At 43.5% G+C, this 21,626-nt stretch overlaps 1 protein-coding gene across 1 annotated transcript in view; it reads left to right on the top strand.

The window, feature by feature from the left end:
* Window positions 1-21,626, top strand: part of Bltp3a (bridge-like lipid transfer protein family member 3A) — a 48,655-nt gene that overhangs the window by 3,602 nt on the left and 23,427 nt on the right. Inside the window, exons 2-4 of the mRNA XM_059281447.1 lie at window positions 19,838-20,000; window positions 20,101-20,139; window positions 20,509-20,600. Coding sequence (XP_059137430.1) covers window positions 19,838-20,000; window positions 20,101-20,139; window positions 20,509-20,600 — 294 coding nt within the window. The remainder of the gene's footprint in view (window positions 1-19,837; window positions 20,001-20,100; window positions 20,140-20,508; window positions 20,601-21,626) is intronic.

Consider the following 21,626-nt stretch of genomic DNA (forward strand, 5'->3'; position numbering starts at 1 on the left):
GACAAGTAAGAAGGCATATGACAGGATGTGAAGTCGGTCAGGGGACTCTGTTGATGGAGAGAGCATAGGCTTGGATCCAGACAAACAGACTCATCTTCTAACTCTGCCGTTGTTGCCCAGGGCAGTCTTCCCCAGCTGAGCTGTTGTTGGGGGTAAATGATAAGAACAGGGAAGAGGGCTGGAGAGATGGCTCAGAGGTTAAGAGCTCTTCCAGAGGACCTGAGTTCAGTTCCCAGCACCCACATGGTGGCTCACAACCATCTACAATGAGATCTGGCTTCCTCTTTTGGCCTGCAGGGACACATGCAGGCAGAACACTGTCTACATAATAAATAAATAAATCTTTAAAAAAAGAATAGGAAAGAGTAATAGGGGCTAGCAGAGTGTTTTTGAGGATTGGGAATATGGTTTTTGTTACAGTGCTTGACATACAAATAGTGTTTAATAAAGAGTAGTTGTAAAATATGACAGAGGTGTTAGGGACAGGGTCATAGTATGGATGGTAGAACACTAGCTGCCTGTTTCAAAAACCCATTGGAAATCTTAGTTATTTATTACTCTTTTTTTTTTTTTTTTTTTTTTTCCGAGACAGGGTTTCTCTGTAGTTTTGGTTCCTGTCCTGGATCTCACTCTGTAGACCAGGCTGGCCTCGAACTCACAGAGATCTTCAAGCCTCTGCCTCCTAAGTGCTGGGATTAAAGGTGTGCGCTACCACCACCCAGCCAGTTATTTACTCTTAAGTGACTGTAGAAAATGTCAACTTGAGTTTTTTATAAACATAGGTGATGGACCTCAGAGGCGTGGGAAGGTTCAGAATTCCTTTTGGAGAGCAAGAGTCTGACTGAGTTGAGCTGTTGCAGTTCTTGACCGGGGCCTCCTAGAGTTCAGAGTGTCAAAGCACTGGAAAGATCTTGGAGATCACCAGGTCACCCCACCCCACCACCATGGGCTGTGCAGGCCTCAGCTCTCAGAGGCTTACTGTCAGGGCCTTTGGGTGGAAATCTGTAGGACTAGTCTCAACTTGTAGGTTAAGTTTCTTCCTTGGTGCTACACTTGTTTTTTTTTGGTTTGTTTTTGTATTTTCAAGACAGGGTTTCTCTGTGTAGTAGCCTTGGCTGTCCTGGAACTCGCTCTGTAGACCAGGCTGGTCTTGAACTCACAGAGAATCATCTCCTCAGCCTCCTGAGTGTTAGGATTAAAGACTTGTACCACTGCACCAGCTAGACTAGTTATTAACACCATCGCTTCTCTAGTAATTATTCCGTCTGTTTTCTAGTAACACTCAAACCCTGTTTCTGTTTCCTTTCTCATTTTCTAATGTTGCTTTAGAATAAACCTCTTGTATTAACTCAGCAAACATTTAGTGATGGCCGTCTCTACTAACAAGCATCTACAGTCTTGTGGTAACAAATTATAACTGGAGGCGGAAGCTTGCGTTGTAGATGAAGAATTGCAGCAGAAGGGTTAAGGAACTTGCCCAGAATCATAGCTAGTAAGTGACAGAAGGAAATTCAAGTGCAGGCTGCATTCTGGAGCTGCCCTTTAACCTCTGCTGCCAAAATGCTCTGCATCTATTGCATGTTTCAGACAGAACACGGCCCCCACTTGAAGCACCTTCCCAGCACTCAAGAGGCTCACTGCACCACCCATGCCTTCTTTCAGTAATTACCCCTCCATCAAAATGGAACCACTGTCCTGTTTTACATAAATGTTATTGCACAGTGTATGTACTTGTAAAGTCTTTAAATTCCCTGGGCGGTGGTGTTTCACACCTTTAATCCCAGCACTTGGAATAAGAGGCAGGCGGATCTCTGAGTTCCAGGACAGCCAGGGCTACAGAGTGAGTTCCAGGGCAGTCAGGGCTACACAGAGAAATCCTGTCGGGGGGGAAAAAAAAAACTTTAGATTCATATTCTGTTTTGGTTTGTGCTGGGATAGAACTCAGGGCATTGTGTGCTTGAGACAAGTGCTCTGCCACTGAGCTGTATCCCCAGCCCCCAAATTTTTCATTTTTGAGACAGAGTCTCTGCAGTCTTCTTGCCTCAGTCTCACAAGTACTGGGATTACAGGTGCGCACCACTAGTGGCTCTCCCATTCCCACCCCGTGGTCCTAGAGACTGAGCCCAGTGCCTGTGTGTGGTCTGTCAGCACTACCCATTGTGTGTATTTATTCACATACATATTTTAAGCATTTTATTTATTGCATGTGTATGTTGCAGGTTTACACTACAATATCTGGCTTCTGTTTGGCTTAAACATTTTTTTGTGTCTTGTATATGTGTGTGCATGTGTTCATACATTGTTTCTCAATAGCTGTCTGTCAGTTACCTCCTTGGGACCTGGAACTCACTGATTAAGGCAAGGCTAGCTGGCAGCAAACTCCTGAGATCCTCCTATCTCTTCCTGCCTAGAGCTAGGACCAGAAACGTACACCGCCACAGCCGACTTCTTATGAGGGTGTTGAGGACCGCATCAGGTCCTCATGCTGGCACAGCAAGTGTTTTACCCGTTGAGCCAGCTCCCTAGCCCTCGTCTGGCTGTTCAGGGCATGATCATGCTGCATCGTGTTGACCTCATTATTGTAGGCTATTCTGTTAATGGGAATATCATTCAGTTTCCTTATACTTGGCTGTTGGTGAATATTATGTATTTTCTCAGAGCCATTATAAATAATAGTGTGATACTAGGAATGTTCTAGTACATGTTTATTTAGTGACAAATGTACACATACCTGTTGGCAGTCTCTTTAAGACCAGGGCTTGGGATTTTTTGGGTTGTAGAATGTGTGGGTTTTCATGAATACAGTCCTACATGGTGTGCTAATTGGCACGTCTGCTACTGAAGTGTGTGGGAACTTTGATTCCGGATCCTTGACAGCACTTGGCATTTTCTGTCCTTTTCGCTGCCGCCATTCTGGAAGATGCACATAATTTTATTTTAAAAAGGTGGATGTGGTAGCTCCCAACAGTTAGGAGGCTGAAGCAGGAGGATTGCCTACAAGTTCAAGGACAGGCTGGGTTATAGTATGGGGCCTTGTCTCAAAACCCACAGGAAACAATAAGTTTAAAAAACCCCTTTCTTGTGGTAAACCAGTGAACACTTTGTTTGCTGTCTGCTCAGTCTGTGATGTGAAGGATTGAACCCTTGGCTTTGCACCGCTTAGCACATACTGTCACTGAGCTGAGCTCCATAGTCTGTTCAGTTTTCAGATTCTGATGTCCTAATCTTGAGAACATATAATGTCATTGGAGAATAATGTTCAAATTACAAAGGGACAGTGGAGATAAGGATGTTTTCAGCCATCACACAACACATGTCAGAATAACTGTTACATAGTAAATGAGTAAAGGTGTTGTTCTCTAAATATCTGGTCATTCTGCTCTGTAATCATAGCAGCCCATTGACATATTTCATTTTTCCTACAGAAATAGAAATTTGAATTGCATAGCTTTCCTACAACTTTTTAAGACAGGGTCTCGCCAGGCAGTGGTGGCGCACACCTTTAATCCCAGCACTCGGGAGGCAGAGGCAGGTGGATCTCCGTGAGTTTGAGGCCAGCTTGGGCTACAGAGTGAGTTCCAGGAAAGGCACAAAGCTACACAGAGAAACCCGGTCTCGAAAACCAAAAAAAAAAAAAAAAAGACAGGGTCTCTCTGTCTTACATTTGTGTGTGTGTGTGTGTGTGTGTGTGTGTGTGTGTGTGCGCCACAAAATTGCAGTCCTTCTGCCTGTATTTCTTGAGTGGTAGGATTTCAGGGGTGAGCCACTATGCCTGGCAAAAAGTCACTTTTTTTTTTTTTTTTTTAAAAGAGACAGGGTCTCTGTAGCCCTCACTGACCTAGAACTCAAGTAGACCAGGCTGGCCTTGAACTCACAGACATCTCTGCCTGTCTCTGCCTCTCAAATGCTGGGCTTAAATGTGTGTGCCACTATGTCAGGCTTATGATGGCTTATAGGAAGCATTTTAATTTTTTAAATAAATTTTAATTTTTTGATATCATAATTACATAATTTCTTTGTGCCCTTTCCTCCCTCCAAACTCTCTTGCACACCCCAGCCTCTTGCTCTCTTTCAAATTCATGGACTCTCTTTGGTTTTTTTTGAGACAGGGTTTTTCTGTATTGTTTTGGTGCCTGTCCTGGATCTTGCTCTGTAGACCAGGCTGGCCTTGAACTCACAGAGATCCGCCTGGCTCTACCTCCCAAGTGCTGGGATTAAAGGTGTGCACCACCACCGCCTGGCCATGGCTTCTTGAACTTTTAGTTTTCTCATCTATAAAATACACACATGTTGTTTTGCACTTGGCTCTTCTCCACAGGTGCCAGGCATTAAATCTGGGCATTGTACAGGCTAGACGAGTGCCCTGCAACCGAGCTGCATGGCCAGCCTACATGGTGTGTGTGTGTGTTTGTTTGTTGAAACATAACCATACTGTGTAGCCCTTGAATTTACAGTTCTCCTGCCTTAGCCTCCCTAGTGCTGAGATTATACATGTTCACTACCATGCTAGGGTAGGAATTACGTTTTAAAAATAACATGGCTGCTTCACTATGTCATCTTTGCATGGAGGTTGGGGGTGGGGGCTTGCTGTTTTTCTCTGAAGCATTCAAGCATTTGTAGTGCAAAGCAGGAGGATCTACAGAGTGAGTTCCAGGACAACCGGGGGGTACACAGAGAAACCCTGTCTTGAAGAAACAAAAATAAATATATAACATAAAACCAATACATTTATTGTAGAGGTGTGTGTGCCTGCATGTGTGGAGATCAGAGGACAAATCTGTGGAGTCAGTTTTCTCCTTGTGGATTCTGGGTACCAAACTCAGGTCATCAGCCTCGTGTGGCAAGTATTTTACCTGCTGAACCATTTCTCCTGCCTCAATCACATTTTTTTTTCATTTTTCATATTCCTATGTGTGTTGTGCATGTATACATGCATGATTTTGCATATGTGTGGGTATGGGTTCATGTGTATGTATGTGGAGGCTCAGTGTTGATATTGGGGGTCATCCTCCATTGTTCTCCAGACTTAACTCATTGAGGCAGAATATCTCAGTCAAAGCCAGGACCCCCAGTATGACTAACCTCAGTGGCCAGCTTGTTCTGAGGTTCCCCTGTTTATACCTTCTGAGACTGGAATTACAGGAAGGCTGTCACTCTGCCTGGCATTTACGTGGGTTTGGGGGGATCTGGACTCTGGTTGATATGCTTGGGTGGTAAGAACTTTAACCACTGAGCAATTTCCTTAGCCTCTAATATTACATTTCTAGACATTTACTGCAGATTGGGGATACATGCTTGGGTTTAAAGAAGGAAGGAAGCACCTCTCATGACATGGGGAGACTGGGACCTTAGTATAGGTGTGTCTTAGTTACCGTCCTGTTGCTGTGAAGACACCATGACTAAAAGAACATTTAATCAGAGGGTTAGACAGTGATCCATTGTGGGAAGCAGACAGGCATGGTGCTGGAGCAGTAAATGAGAGCTTTGCATCCTGATTCACAGGCAGAGAGAGAGAGAGAGAGAGACTGGGCCTGGTGTGGACTTTTGAAACCTCAAATCCCATTCCCCAGAGACATACCTACTCTAACAAGAACACACCTCTTAATTGTTCTCAAACAGTTTATTAGCTAGGGACCAAACATTCATACATATGAGCCTATAGGATGTTTTCAGCCATCACACAACACATGTCAGAATAACTGTTACATAGTAAATGAGTAAAGGTGTTGTTCTCTAAATATCTGGTCATTCTGCTCTGTAATCATAGCAGCCCATTGACATATTTCATTTTTCCTACAGAAATAGAAATTTGAATTGCATAGCTCAGATCACCACCAGGGGAAGTAGCCAGAGTGTGTATACTGGATTAATCCCTTAGAGCATTTACTTAAGCATTAGAGGGCATTTAGTTATCTTCACTTTATAGAATAATCAGTATGATTTTAATCACAACCCAGCTCTTTCTGCCAGCTGGTAGTGGCCTCCACAGCAGAAGGAACTGTGCCTCTTGGCCAGTAAGATGGCTTAGTAGATAAAGGTTCTTGCCGACAAGCCTGAGGAGCTGGGTTTGGTAGAAGGAGAGAACAGCGGCAGGTTGTTTTTCCCTTTCTTTTTTTTTTTTTTTTTTTTTTTTTTTAAATTTATTTATTTATTATGTAAACAGCATGTATGACTTCAGGCCAGAAGAGGGCACTAGATCTCATTTCAGATGGTTGTGAGCCACCATGTGGTTGCTGGGAATTGAACTCAGGACCTCTGGAAGAGCAGTCAGTGCTCTTAACCTCTGAGCCATCTCTCCAGCTCCCTGTTTTTCCCTTTCACACTCATGCTGTCTGTGTGTGCCACACACTGTACACACACACATGCAGTCACAGTGTAACTGCAGTAAAAATAAAAGGTAAAAAAGCAGCCTAGAGTCTGAGCAATGGTCCATGTAGGTAGGTGTAGGGAGAAGATGGATGGAGTGGGAATCATAGTAGTGTTTGTTTTTTGTAAGACAGTGTCTCCCTGGGTAGCCCAGGTTATCTTGAACTCAGAATCCTGCCTTAGCATCTCCAAGTGTGTTTGAGTGTACTTGTGAGCTGGAACTCAGGGAAACTTAGCTCTCGGGGAGGGGCTTCAGTTCACCAGGGAGTCAGGGAGTCCTTTTTCTGTGTGTTGAACGCAGTTAACATTTGTTACTAGTGCCAATAACAAATACTAAGGGATATTTTCCATTTTATCAATCAGTATTGAATGTAAAGGGGGAGAATTAATGTTTAAAAGTAATAGGTTAGCTATTTAGGTGAAGGGCATGAAGTTTACCATCTTTCCAGGAAAACAGGTACCAGATACCTGTGTTGGACTGGCTCTGTTTCATTTGCCTACTTCAGTAATCTTTTTACATGTATCTCAGTCTTTTCTAATAGTATCTTGGTTATAAATATGGGCTGCCTGCCCATAATTTAAAAAAAAAGTTTTGAAGAGTGTTGGAGAGATGCTGTAGTGGTTAAAAACTCTTGAGTTTTTAAAAACTCCCACAGGACTTGGGTTCAGTTCCCTGCACCCACATGACAGCTCATAACCGTCTGAAACTCTAGCTCCAGGGGATCCAGTGCACTCTTCTGACCTCTGTGGACACTGCACACACATGTTGCACATACGTACACACAGGCAAAGCACTTTTACTCATAAAATAAATAAATCTAATTTTAAAAAGTTTTGGTGGACATTGATAGTGAGATACTAATATTTATAAGTTTGAATTGAAGTGTGATGTTTCTAATTTTTTTTTTTTTTTTTTTGGTTTTTCGAGACAGGGTTTCTCTGTGTAGCTTTGCGCCTTTTCCTGGAACTCACTTGGTAGCCCAGGCTGGTCTCGAACTCACAGAGTTCCGAGTGCTGGGATTAAAGGCGTGCGCCACCACCGCCTGGCCGTGATGTTTCTAATTTTAATTTCTCTTTTTAGAAGTTAATTTAAAAAATTTTATGTGTATGTATGTTTTGCCTATTTGTGTGTCTGTGCACTACATACTTTGTAGTGCCTGTGGAGACCAGAAGAAGGCATCAGATACCCTGGAACTGGAGTTGTGAGCTGCTGTGTCAGTGCTGGGAATCGAACCCAGGTCCTCTTCAAGAGCAGCCAGTACTCTTAATTGCTCAGCCAACTCAGCCCCTGCAATTTTCATTTGTAAGTTTGAAATTTGGAGCCCGTGGTTTAGTAGAAATAGTATTCCAATGCTGGACGTTTCCTAAATTCACCCCGAAAACCCACAGTGGATAAGTGTATGTGGTTTTTATGTGTCACACTTACAAAGTGAGGTCTGGCTCTGGGTTAAGGACACTGGGGGAGTTATAGGAGGAAGAAGATAGAAAGGCTGCTTTCTTTCCTGTCTCAGGTAAGATCCTTTAGATCATTGTGTCTCAGCAAGAGTTGTTTGGGTTTGTCATCTTGGTGGAGGAGTGTGACAAGTGCTTGTTGGGGGGAAGGTGCTGATGTGTTGTTATATAAAGAATCTGATACCAGGAAGTGTTCTCTGAAGCCAGGCATGGTGGCTTTCACTTGTAACCAGGTACTGGGAAGCTGAACTGGAGAATTGTGGTCAGCCTGTGACCTGTGAACTACAGAGTGAGACCTTGTCTAAAGAAAAAGGTTAACAAGTTTGAGCCTGTGTAATTCCAACACTCAGAAGGTAGAGGCATGAAGATTGAGAAATTGAGGCTAGCCTTGACTACATAGTGAGTTTGAGATCAGTCTAGGCTAGCTGTAAGAGGCTAGTCTCTTACCTTAGAGTCTGATAATATATAAATATTAATTATATTATTTAAAAATAAAAGCAAGTTAAAAAAAATGAGAAATTACAGTTTATGTGTCTGTCTAGATATATAATCCTGTATAGTGGGGCTGGAGAGATGGCTCAGCCGTTAAAGGCTAGGCTCACAACCAAAAATATAATCCTGTATAGTGGAAACTATAATTTTCCTTATTTTATTTTATTTATTTTGGTTTTTTGAGACAGGGTTTCTCTGTGTAGCCCTGGCTGCCCTGGAACTCCCCTCTATAGACCAGGCTGGCCTCGAACTCACAGAGATCCACCCGCCTCTGCCTTCTAAGTGCAGGGATCAAAGGTGTGCGCCACCACCGCCCAGCTATCATTTTCTTTATGTGTGTGTTGCTAGGGGGAGGGATGGGTGTGCATGGCCATCACGTGTATATGGAGGCTAGAGGTTAGTACTGGGTGTCTTCCTCTATAGCTCTGCCAATTTATTTGTTTTTAGGAAAGGGTCTCTTACTGAACCTGTTTGTATACTGTCTGGCCAGCAAGCTCCCAGGACCAGCCCCCTCCCCCCCAAAGTGCTGGGAGTACAGTGCCTCGCTTTTATGTGGGCGCTGGGAAGTCCAAACTTGTGCTCTTACACTTGAACCGCAAGAACTTCACCAACTGAGCCTCCTCCTTGAGCAAATTTATAACACACCAAGTTCATGACTTTAATAAAATGCTTTCTGTGTTGTGACATTAGGCATAGAGAGATTTGTTACATAGCAGCAGATGATAAAACAAGACAGAAAAGTATTTGAAATAATGGCAATGAGAATATGGCTCAGTTGGTAGAGTTCTTGCCTAGCATACATGAAGCTCTGAGCCCCATCCTTAGCACACTACAGGGAGTGTAGTGCATGTCTGTAATCCTAGCATTCAAGGAAAGAGCCCCACAAATGCATGGTTGGGGTTAGAGCGATGACATAGCAGTTAAAGAGCACTGGCTGCCTTTCCAGAAGGCCAGGGTTCAATGCCTAGCACCCACATGGTGGCTCACAACCATCTGTAACTCCAGTTCCAGGAGATCTGACACCCTCTTTTGATCTCATTGGGTACAAGGCATGCATGGTGGTACACAGACATACATGCAGGTGAAACACCTATACATATGAAATAAAAATAAATCGATCTTGAGAGAGAGAGAGAGAGAGATATGGATGATTGGCATGGTGATACACACCTTTAATCCCAGCTTTCAAGAGGCAAAGACAGGTGGATCTCTATGAGTTTGAGGCCAGCCTGGTCTACATAGTGAGTTCCAGGACAGCCAGGGTTACAGAATGAGACTTTGTCTCAAAGACAAAAGCTAAGCAAACAACAACAACAACAGCAACAAAACAACAACAAAACCCCAAAACCCCAAGGATATCTTTTACTGTACAGAGAGTTCAAAACCAGTCTAGGATACATGAGATCTTATTTCAGAAACATCAGAAAGCTAACAGCAAAATAATAAACAGACAACCAATTTCAGTATGGGCAAAGGATGTAGATAGGCCTGGAGAAGACATGCATATGGCCAACTGGCACATGAAAGGATGCTGTCAAGAAGTGCAGGTAAGAGCTGTGAAGACAGACATGTGACCCTCAGGATGACTGCAGTGAAGAAGGTGATGACCAATGTCAGTGAGGACTTCAGACACTGCTGGCGGAACACAAGCGTGTCCCTCTGTGGTACACATTTCGACCCTCTTCCAAAAGCAACACAAAGCACATCACCAGATACAGGGGTTCCACTCCTACATCACAGGAGAAATAAAATCACATGCTCACAACAAATTTACATGTGCATGTTTACAGCGCCATAATAGCCCCGAAGAGGAAGCTCTCAAATGAGTGCCTGTCAGGTGATGATGCCTGTATGGTGGATAAATAAAATGTGACCTGTCTGTCACTAGCACATTGTTAGACCATAAAGAAGAATGAAGTGATGACAGAGCTGGGAGCTGGCTCAGTGAGTAAAATGCTTGCTTTGAAAGCTTGAGGACCTGAGTTCAGATCCCCAGAAGCCACGTAAAATGCCAGGCTGGTGTACATGCCTATAACCTTGATGGTAAGGTAGGAGGTGGGGTCAGGGAGCTGCTGGGAAGCTTACTGGCTTGTTGATCTACCTTACCTGGTTTTTGTTTCTTTTTCTTCAAGGTCTGATCATTTATTCGTTACCCTTAAAGACTATTTTTGACTAGACTCAGAAGTAGACGCTCTCGGCAAGGACAGCCATTGTTTCTGGATAGTCCTTTCCTGGTGTTTTTCTTTGGCTTCCTTCATTTTTTTTGGCCAAAAGTCTAGCATGTTCTGTAGCCTCCTTGTTTTTTTAATGCACTGTACCTTGAGAGAATACATTGGCATTTGTGTTATAGGACACATGGAGTGACAGATGCTGAATCTGGGTGCTTTGGTCCTGAGCTTCTCACCTTTGTTTAAGTCAGTGGTTCCCAGCCTTCCTAATGCTGTGACCCTTTAGTGCAGTTCTCACGTTGTGGTGACTCCAACCATAAAATTATTTCTTGCTACCTCATAACTGTTATTTTGCTGCTGTTATGAGTTGTAAATATCTGATATGAAGATTATCTGATATTTGACCCCAAAGGGGTCGGGACCCACAAGTTGACAACCACTGGTTTAAGGGCTTTCTGACAACATTGGCCAACATCATCTTGAGAGAGACTAAAAAGCTTTCAGATTTTGCTAGCTCTTTTGGGACCCAGCCGCCAAACACAGTATCTGCCAGTCCAGGATTCTCCTTCTGTCCTTTGCTTACAATAAGCAAGTTGAAAACACCCAGGTTGGCATCCACAATGTATCTGTGAACAAACTTGAGTTTCCTCTGTCCAGTTGTCCTTGGTCTATAACAAGAATGCCCCCTCCACAACAACGGACATACTCTGCTGTGGCGCTAGATGACCTATGTCATGGGAAAACCTTGTTTGTTGTTCCCACTGATTTGGACCACATAACCCTTGTACTCTTCACCCAGAGCATCAGCAGTGGCCATGAACTTCTCAAAGAAAGTACCAAGTGTGTGCTCATCATTCACTTTAGTGAGTTTTTGATAGACAGTGGCTGGAATGTAGATATTCAGTTTCATCTTGACATGACCAACTGCCTAGGAAGTGCTGTGAAAAAGAGCTAGCACAAGTGTTGAAATTTCAGGTTAAAGAGTGGAAGGTGCCGGATGTTATCCTCTGACCGCCACACATCTGTTAACACATACAAATGTGCACACTCTCACATGCAGGTACACACATAGACATGAACATGCAACATATATGTACAGGCACAAAGCATTGTGCTAAATAAAAAAAATCTGTTACAGAAGAGTGACCGTATATGATTCCTGCTATATTAAATATCCAAAATAGACAAAACTATAGAGCCACAAAACAAACCAGTGGTTGACTAGGACTGCTGTGGGAGAATGGCAATTTTGGGAGTGACCGCTAGGGCATGGGTGTTCTTGGAGAGGAGGTAATGAAACTTTTCTAAAGTTGGTTTTACTTATGGTTGCACACTGATAGTACTAAAGTCACTGACTTGTACACTTTAAATGGATGGATTGTATGGCATGTGGGTTGAGTGTTTATGAAGGTGTTTTCACAGGCAGGTTTTACTAGACACAGGAAGCTCAGCCAAAGCAGGATAAGGACAAGGAAAACCATTCCTGGTCTGGGGTGTTGTGCTTGCCTTGTGTTCAAGAAGCCTAGAGTTCATCCTCAGCACTATATCAAGCCTAGTGTGGTGGTGTACAAATGAAATCCCAGCACTTGGGATGTGGAAGCAGGAGGATCAGCTCAAAGTCATCTCTAGCTACATAGCAATCTCAAGGCCAGCCTGGACTATATGAGAAACTACCTCAAACTAATAACAAAATCATTCCTGGAGACATAATGTTTATATTGGTGAAAATGAAAGATAAAAACAAAAGCAGCTGCAGATAAAGTGCTTCCACAGCACGGGTGATTTTACTCCAACAGCAGAAGATGGTGGACGGAACTTTAAACACTGAAAGAAACTCAACAAATTTCATACCCGGCTAAAATGTCCTTTAAAAGTATGTGGTAGTTTGAATGATGTCCTCCATAAGTCTTGGGCATTTGAATACTTGGTCCCTAGTTGGTGCTGTTTGGGGAGGATTAGGAGGTGTGGCCTTGCTGGAGGAAGTATGTCACTGGGGCAAGCTTTGAGGTTTCAGAAGACTCATGCCATTTCAAGTTAGTCTCTGCCGCTGCCTGTGGCTTGAGATGTGAGGATCTGAGCTGCTGCTCCAGCTGATCCTGTTGTGGACTCTAACCCTCGAACTGTAAGCCCCAGAATAACCCCGCCTTCTGTAAGTTGCCTCAATCATAGTGTTTTATCCTGGCAATAGAAAAGTAACTGAGGCAAAATATAAGATGAGATAGAGACATTTTTTAGATAACAAAACTGAGGATTCTAACCCCAGTACAAGGTATACTTACTAAAGGACTTTTCTTCAAATTGAAGAGGAAAGGAAAACAGATAGAAGCTTTGGCCTACAGGAAAGAATGACAAGCAATGGAACTATAAAAGACTGCATAGTTCTCTTACTTCCTTAAAAGACCACACTGGTGACTGTTTTATGATCCAAGCCATATATAAAGGCTTTATATTTATATAGTATATATACACATTCCTAGAATACCACACATGACAACTGCAGAATTTTTACTTCAAATGCGCAAGAAAAATCCACCAGGTAGACCATATCCTGATCAGTAAATTCTTTCAATCATTTTCAAGATATTGAGTAGCTAGAGGGATGACTCTGCAGTTATGAGTACTGCCTGTACTTCTGGAGGACCAGGATTTGATTCCCAGCACCCACATGGCTGCTCACACTGTAATTCCAGTTCCAGGAGATCTGATAGCCTCTTCTGGCCTCTGTGGGTAGTAGACATTTATGTGATGCACATACATACATGCAACTAAACACCCATACACATAAAAAAAATAAAACAATTAATGATATAAAAAATGTACTAGGTTCCTTGACCATAGTGGAATTGAATTAGAAAACAATAACTAGAAAAAAGTCTTCAGCATTTGGGGGTTTATTTATTTTATTATTTACATTTTTTTTTGTTCAATTGTTACCTGAATGTATGTCTGTGTATCGTGTGCATACAGTGCTGGAGGAGGCACTGTATGCCTGGAACTGGAACCAGGATCCCCTGGAACTGGAGTTATATACATAGTGAGCGGCCATGTGGGTGTTAGAAATTGAACCTGGACCCCCTGGAAGAGCAGCCAGAGCTCTTAACCTTTGAGCCATCTTTCCAGTCCCATTGGTTTTGGATTTCTGAGACTGGGTCTTGTTATACATCTTAGTCAAAGAGCAGAGCGCATTTGTGGATCTGGAGCACAGGAAGGAGTTATTGCAAATTCTGCTGTCTGCGTGTCCAGGGGCAGGGTAGTAGAGTGAGTGGAGTGAATGCTGGGTTCTGTTCCGTTTCTGTGGTGTGCTTAGTTTAACCACCAGCTAGCTATGACTTTTGGGCAACCCTTTCTCATTTCTGATGATTTATGTCTTCATTTGCAAATTATAGATTTTTAATTAGTGGTTATTAATTAATTAATTCCAAGACGGGGTTTCTCTATGAAGCCCTGGTTATCCTGGAACTTGTTCTGTAGACTAGACTGGCCTCAAACTCAGAGATTCACCTGCCTCTGCCTCCCCAGTGCTGGGACTAAAGGCGTGGACCACCATTGCCCAGCTTGAATTAATGGTTATTTAAAATCCTTTTTGGTTGGGCATGTTGGCACATACCTGCCACCCCAGCACTAGGGTATCTGAGGCAGGAGGATCAGGAATTCAAGGCAAGCCTCCCAAGTACTGAGTTCAAGGGCAGCCTGGGCTACTTGAGACCCTGACTTAAAGAAAGTTTCTGGCTCTTTGAGTCTGCAGGTTTAAAAACTCTGGCTTCCTAACATCATGTTACAGTTTTACAAAGATGACTGAGAGCCTTTCTCTTGCCTCTTTGGCAGATTGTGTTTCTCTGGCAGAGATGAAGTTGATCAGTGTGTTTTTCCAACTTGTTTCATCTAAGCGTCTGTAGTCAGTAATAGTAACAGATGGCCTGAAAATGTTTCCCCATATACTCGACTGGAGCAAATACCAGACTGCCATTAGCCTTTTTAGCCACCCTTGGCCTATGAGGCATCATAGATACTGTGTTCAGTTAGAACACAAATGCTGAATAAAGTTTGTGCCAGGGACTATAGAGGATAGAGATGTACACAGCAAGGTTCTTCTCAAGTATTCAAATTCCTTTTGTTCCTTGAGAGTTTCATCTGGCTTCTGAGGCTGATGTGGGACAGTTGGCTTCGTCAGAGCATCAGTCTGATCTAGTTGGACTCCATGATGGACTCAGACTTTGTGCTGGAATTCCTTGTGTAGTTAATGAGAGGGCCACTTGAACATCTCATAGCATTCAAGGAGCCTCAGTTCAGGAAACCTCTGCCCCTCCCCCATAGCAACTGGCTCCATTGATCACCTTTTAAAACCTATTCTCTATCATTGCTGTAAAATTTAGGAAATACTAGTTCAGGGAATTTTTGTTTGTTTTAAAAATGGTCTCACTAAGTAGCTCTGGCTGGGCTGGAACTCACTGTGTAGAATAGGCTGCCCTTGAATTCAGAGATCCACCTGCCTCTGCCTCCCAAGTTCTGGGATTAAAGGTGCCACCATGTCCTACTGAATTCTTACTTGTTTGTAGTCCTAGGGGTCCGGTTGGGGTTTCATGTGTGTTAGGCATGTGCTTGATTTGTAAGGAACCTTTACTTCCTTTTTGGAGAAGCTTAAGGTATTATCCTTTTATTATTGATGAAGAAGATGCAGTTATGCATTTTTGTATTGTATTTTGGTCAATGACTGACCAGATATACAGTGTGCTTGCACATTGCTCTACCTAGGTGTGCAGTGTGCTGTTATATCTAGATTCATGTAAGTATGCCCAGTGATAATTGCCTAAGGATACATCACTCAGGCAGTATCCCTGTTGTAAGTGATGCCTACTGTCACAATCATTACTGTCGTAGGGAAAGCCTGTTTGCAGTCCTGGTAATGTACCGAAGACTTTTCTGGTGAGGAGGACCAAGCCTAGGACCTTACACTTGCTGGGCAAACAGTGTACCACTGAGTAAATCCCCACCCCCAACTTGAAGAACTTTCAGTAGCAGTGTTCTGTTTTTGATGTTTGATGAATGCTGTTTGCTTTTGTACTTGATCATCCAGCTAGTGCCTCCTGTGCTCACCAGTCAGCATCTTGGTGGGTGTTGCTGCTAGGAGGGACATGAATTAGCCCTGGCATTTTCAAAAAGGGTTTTGCTAATTTCATTTGGGTTAGTGAAGTTCAGAAAGGTTTCTGATGATATTACACTATAACCTTACATAAAAAGGTTTATGTAAGTTTATTCTACTTACACAGGTTAAGCAGGCTATGGGTGACTGCAAAGGGGGACATCCTTACATTTTCTTTTCTTTGTTTTTAAGAATTGAGTTCTGGGGATTGAACTTGGCCTTCGTTATGCCAGGCAAGTTCTATACTACTAGCTATATCCCCAATCTTTCTCTAAACATTTCTGAGAAGCCTCTAAGTGCATTTTATGCTAGGTGTTTTTGGTTTTTGGTTTTTTCAAGACCGGGTTTCTCTGTGTAGCTTTGGAATTTCTCTGTGTCCTGGAATTCGTGCGCCACCATACCCTGCTTTTTTTTTTTTTTTAAATTAAAATTTTTTTTTTTTTGGCCAGGCAGTAGTGGCACACACTTTTGATCCCAGCACTCAGGAGGCGGAGCCAGGCAGATCTCTGTGAGTTCGAGGCCAGCCTGGTCTACAGATCGAGTTCCAGGACAGGCTCCAAAGCTACACAGAGTAACCCTGTCTGAAAAAAAACAAAAACAAAAACAATTTTTTTATTAAACTTTATTTTATGTGCATTGGTGTTTTGCCATGGATGTCAGGTCCCGTCAAACTGGAGTTACAGACAGATGTGAGCTGACATGTGAGTGCTGGGAATTGAACCCAGGTCCTCTGCAAGAGCAACCGGTGCTCTTAACCACTGAGCCATCTTTCCAGCCCGCCATGTGTGTTTTGAGGTAACTGTTAATAATATTAGGAAAAAAGGAGCCAAGTGTGATGGTACACTTGTAATCCTAACACTTGTTAGGCTGAGGCAGAAGGGTCATGAGTTCAAGGCCAGCCTGGACTACACAGCAAGACCCACCTTCAGGAAACCAGATACATGGGAGGATGTGTAAATATTATAAACAAATAAGCCATTTTATTTAAAAGATGAGCACCCACAGATTTTGTGGATCCTGGAACCCATCCCTGCAGGATTGATTGCAGATAAAGGAGTGTCAGAATAAAGCTGGGAGGACCTGATGTAAGTCACTTAAACAGACTCATTATAAGCAACAAGATTGAAGCTATTGTTAAAATTTGTGTGTGCGTGTGCGCGCACATATGTATGGCTGCCCACAGAAGCCAGAAGAGGATGCTGGGTCTCCTGGAGATAGAATTACAGGCAGTTGTGAGCTGCCTGATGTAGATGCTGAGAACCGAAATTAGTCCTTTGCAAGAGCAGCAAGCATTCTTACCCACCAAGTCATCTCTCCAGCCCTGAGAAATGCCATTTATTTTATATCAAACTCTAGAGAGATATTTTGGAAAGAACACAATATAGAAATTAGTTATGTTACATCTCTTTAGTATAATCACTCCTCAGTGCTAACAATATATAGCTTATTGTGTTTAGAGTTTGTCTCGTCAGAGCATCAGTTGTAAGGTTCATATTCTTCTGTATATGTGTGTGTGTGTGTATATGTATATGTGTATGTGTGTGTATATAACTTGTGGGAGTTGGCTCTCCCGTCACTGGGGTTCCATGAGTGTTTTTACCTCTGATCTAGCTCTCCAGTCCTCCTCCTCATTTTCTTCTTTAAAAGATCTTCCCACGTGAGCATGGCGGCACGTACCTGCAATTCTAGGACTCATGCCATGAAGGCAGCAGGATTGCCAGTTTGAGGCCAGCCTGGGGCCTCCTTATTGTAAGGAAGAGCAGTGTTTCTTGCTGGTTCTCATCCTGATTTTGTTTGTACTGAAGGTCAGAGAGTAACTGTATTTGCTACCTGACAACCTGTGCTCCATCTGGGACCCACAAGGGTCCCAACAACTCACCTTGACATGAGTGTACCTACCATACTCACACACAGACACACAATGAATAAATAATGTATGAAAAAAAGTGCACATTGTGATTTTTATGGAAAAGGAAAGACACCATTGAGACATAGCTTAGAGAAAGAGAGGAACCTGTGGAGGCAAAGGTCTTAAGTATAAACTTGGATCTAAACTGTTAGCATTTAAGACAAGAATACACATAAACACAAGAATAGTTAGTGTTGGAGGGCAAATTGCGACAGAAGATAGCAACCCTGAGATGCAGTAGCAAGATGAGGTTCATCTGCTTTGCTTGTCACACGGAAGAGCAGGCTTAAGTTGATCCAGCCAAAAAGATGAGAAAGGATTTGGGAGTTGTTAGCTAACAAAGAAGTTTGTTCAGTCACAGTCACCGCTTGGGAAGAATGTGTAAACTAAGCTTCTGTCTTAGGTGGAATAGCAAATTGAGCAAGCATGGCTACACATCAGAGGCTGCTGGGATTGTAACAAGAATGTGTGTTACAGATTCCGGGAATGGGGAGAAGGGCAGGCTAAGAGCTTCAGTGGTTAGGGAGCAAAATGGATTGCTGATGGATGTTCCAGGAAAGGGAGGGAGGATGACAGTCGAGAGTGTGGACCAGTGAGAAGACTGGCCTGTCATGAGTCTGGAGTTTGCCAGCCTGGATTCTGTTGATGGCATACTCAGAGGTAGCAGTTCTGTTGTGCAATTCCTTTAGCATTTAGACTCCATGTCTCAATGTGAATCAGGATCAGTCCCTTTGGGAAGACCACAGGTGTTGGTTTGTTCTCGGATCCCATCAGTAAAGTAATCAGCTTGTCCCTGTTTCAGAGTCTACAAAGGTATCTGTTGCTGTTGTGGTATGAAAAAGCATAATGGTTTGCTTTCCCAGTTGCTGGTCTGTTCCTCCATCCCTACCATGATTTAGACCAGCAGTGCTAAACCTGTGGGTTGTGACCCCTTTGTGGATAGAATGACCCTTTACGGGACACCTAAGACCATTGGAAAGCACAGATATTTATATTACAATTGATAACAGTAGCAAAATTATGAAGTAGCAACGAAAATAATTTTATGGTTAGAGGTCACCACAACATGAGGAACTGTATTAAAGGGCTACAGGGTTAGGAAGGTTGAGAACCACTGCTTTAGACAACCTTTCTCCCAAATCTGTCACGTTTGTTTTGATTCTTCTCTGTGGCCTTGAAAGGCACTTGAGAAGGCTAGTCTCTGGAGTTGACAGACTGGACTACTCTGCTTGCTTGGGTTCTCTCTGGCTCCTTTGTAGCTGCAGGAACCTCCCAGTTATACTTGCTTTTCTCAAATTAGTCCACTTTGGTTTTCACTGAATCCTAGGCGTTCCTCTGTTCTTGGGTTTATGGGGTGCCTTTTTGTACCCCTCTGCTTTGTTCTGTACCCTTGCTGAGAACATTCTTGGCTGTCTTTTCTCATCCATCTGCCTGTTTCCATATACAGACTTAGAAGGACCTGTGAGGAAGCTTCGTTTTCTATTCTTTTTCTTCTGCTTTTGGTGTCCTCCCCCCCCCCCCCCCCCCCCCCCCGAGACAGGGTTTCTCTGTGTAGCTTTGCGCCTTTCCTGGAACTCACTCTGTAGACTAGGCTGGCCTGGAACTCACAGAGATCCGCCTGCCTCTGCCTCCTGAGTGCTGGGATTAAAGGTGTGCGCCACCATTGCCCGGCTGCTTTTGGTTTTTCAAGACAGGGTTTCTCTGTGTAGCCCTGGCTGTCCAGGAACCTACTCTGTAGACCAGACTGGCCTTGAACTCAGAGATTTGCCTGCTTCTGCTTCCCGAGTTCTCAGATTAAAGGCATGCACCACCACTGCCTGTTCTACAAAGTGAGTTCCAGGACAGCCTGAGCTGTTACACAGAGAAACCTTGTCTCAGAAGAAAAAAAAGTCTCTGGATCAGTAGTCAATTCTATTGTGTCACTATTTGATCTGGATGGTCACTGATTGAGTCTAGTAGTCGGTCAGTGATTGAATCTAGTAGGTTGAGAGTTGAATTAAGTAGTCATCGCTTACTGGTTCTGGAAAGCAATTGGTTTAGTCTCATGGGTTTTAAGCATCATGACCTTGCAGAGCATGGTGCCACAGTGAGGGGGTGGGCCCAGCAGCTCTGTTTTTAGAGGACTTTCCTGTGGGCATTTCCCCAGACTTCCCACCACACGCCGTCAGTAGGATGGTGACTGTCATAGAAGAATGAGAGGTCTCACCTCATCCCTTTTGTGGTGTGGAGATCGTGGGACGAGTGACTGTAGTTGTGCCAGTTTGTCATGTTGCCCTAGAAACAGTGGTGTTTTCCTATCACTCTCTGCAGGTTCACTAAGAATCTTTCCCCGGACAAGATCAACTTGAGCACCCTGAAAGGGGAGGGTCAGTTGACCAACCTGGAGCTGGATGAAGAGGTTCTGCAGAATGTGCTGGAACTGCCCACCTGGCTAGCCATTACCAGAGTCTACTGCAACAGGGCCTCCATCCGGGTGAGAATGGGGCCCAAGTGCTGTGGCTGTCTTGGGACAGGAGGCTTGTTTTCTTGAGGACCAGCTGTCACAGGCCTGTGTCTTTGCTTTCTTCTTTCAGATCCAGTGGACCAAGTTGAAGACACATCCGATTTGCTTGGTAATGGCCTTTCATACTTGAAAGTAATCGTTTGTCTTTTTTGCTTTTTGAGACACAAGGTCTTTCTAAAATAGCCTTGGCAATTCTAGAACTCACTACGTAGACCAGGCTGGCTTCAAACTCAGATCTGCCTGACTCTGCCTCCCGAGTGCTGGGTTAAAGGTGTGCACCACCACAGCCAAGCTTTGTTTGTTTTTTAAAATAATGAGTTTTACTTCTCAAGCTCTATCTTTACATTTCCTTTGGGATCCAGACAGAAAGAAGTGTGGTTTGTGTTGGCTGTGGGTGGCTATAGCACAGTGTGTGCTGTCATGCTGGTGAGGTGTGGGGTTTGTATGGATGCTTAGTTCTGTGTGACTTTTATTCCAGTGTCTAGATAAGGTGGAGGTGGAGATGAAAACCTGTGAAGATCCTCGCCCCCCCAATGGACAGTCTCCCATTGCCCTTGCTTCAGGACAGAGGTTAGTTACTATGAGCCCAGTGAAAGGATTGATTGATTGATTGTCTTTCACTATAGTCCAGGCTGGTTTCAGACTTATGATCCTCCTACTTCAGTCTATGAACACTGGGATTATAAGTGTGCCACACTTTCCTGGCTCAAAATAAAACTTTGATTATTGGCTGGGCGGTGGTGGCGCACGCCTTTCATCTCAGCACTCGGAGGCAGAGCCAGGCGGATCTCTGTGAGTTCGAGGCCAGCCTGGTCTCCAAAGCAAGTTCCAGGAAAGGTGCAAAGCTGCACAGAGAAACCTTGTCTCTAAAGACCAAAAAAAAAAAAGACTTTGATTATTGAAAATTTCAAACACACCTAAAGCAGATAGGCTAGTATGTCAAATCCCTGTGATTCAAATATCAAACCTTAACAATTACCAACATTTTGCCAGTCTTTTTCCTGTGTGCTCCAGGACCTGAAAGCAAATCCCAGGTGCCCTATTGTACCTCCACAGTCTATGTTACTAACTGCAGTATGAACTTGGGGGACACAGAGCTTCGAACTGAGTTATATTCTATTATAGGGTATAATACAGCCCTCCCCAAACCCCAGAAAGGTCTTACGTAGCCCAGGATGCCTTTGAACTCACTGTAGGTAGCTCAGGCTGGCCTTGAACTCCTGATCCTTGTGCCTCCACCTCCCAAGAGCTGGGATTACAGGCTGTGCCGGCATGCCCCTTTCCCTCAGTTGATTGTCGTTTCCGCTGTGCTCTTAGGCTTTTGTGAATACCCATTCAGAGGTATTTGTGTGGTGGTGTGCAACACCGAGGGAGGGAAATGTTTGGGTAATAATGGTATGGGGAGTTTTAATTTTGGAAGAAACTGTCAAATTCTTCCCAACAGTTTACCAAATTGTATCTGCTTTTAACATTTTATATACTTTTTTCATGTCCTATATTCACATTTCTTTTTTGGAGAGGGGTGGGAGGTTCTTTTTTCCTTTTTTAAAGGAATATAACTTCTCAATTTTTTTTCTTTTCTGTCTTTCTTTTTTC

The sequence above is a fragment of the Peromyscus eremicus genome, chromosome 16_21, assembly GCF_949786415.1.
Source record: "Peromyscus eremicus chromosome 16_21, PerEre_H2_v1, whole genome shotgun sequence".
NCBI lineage: Eukaryota > Metazoa > Chordata > Mammalia > Rodentia > Cricetidae > Peromyscus > Peromyscus eremicus.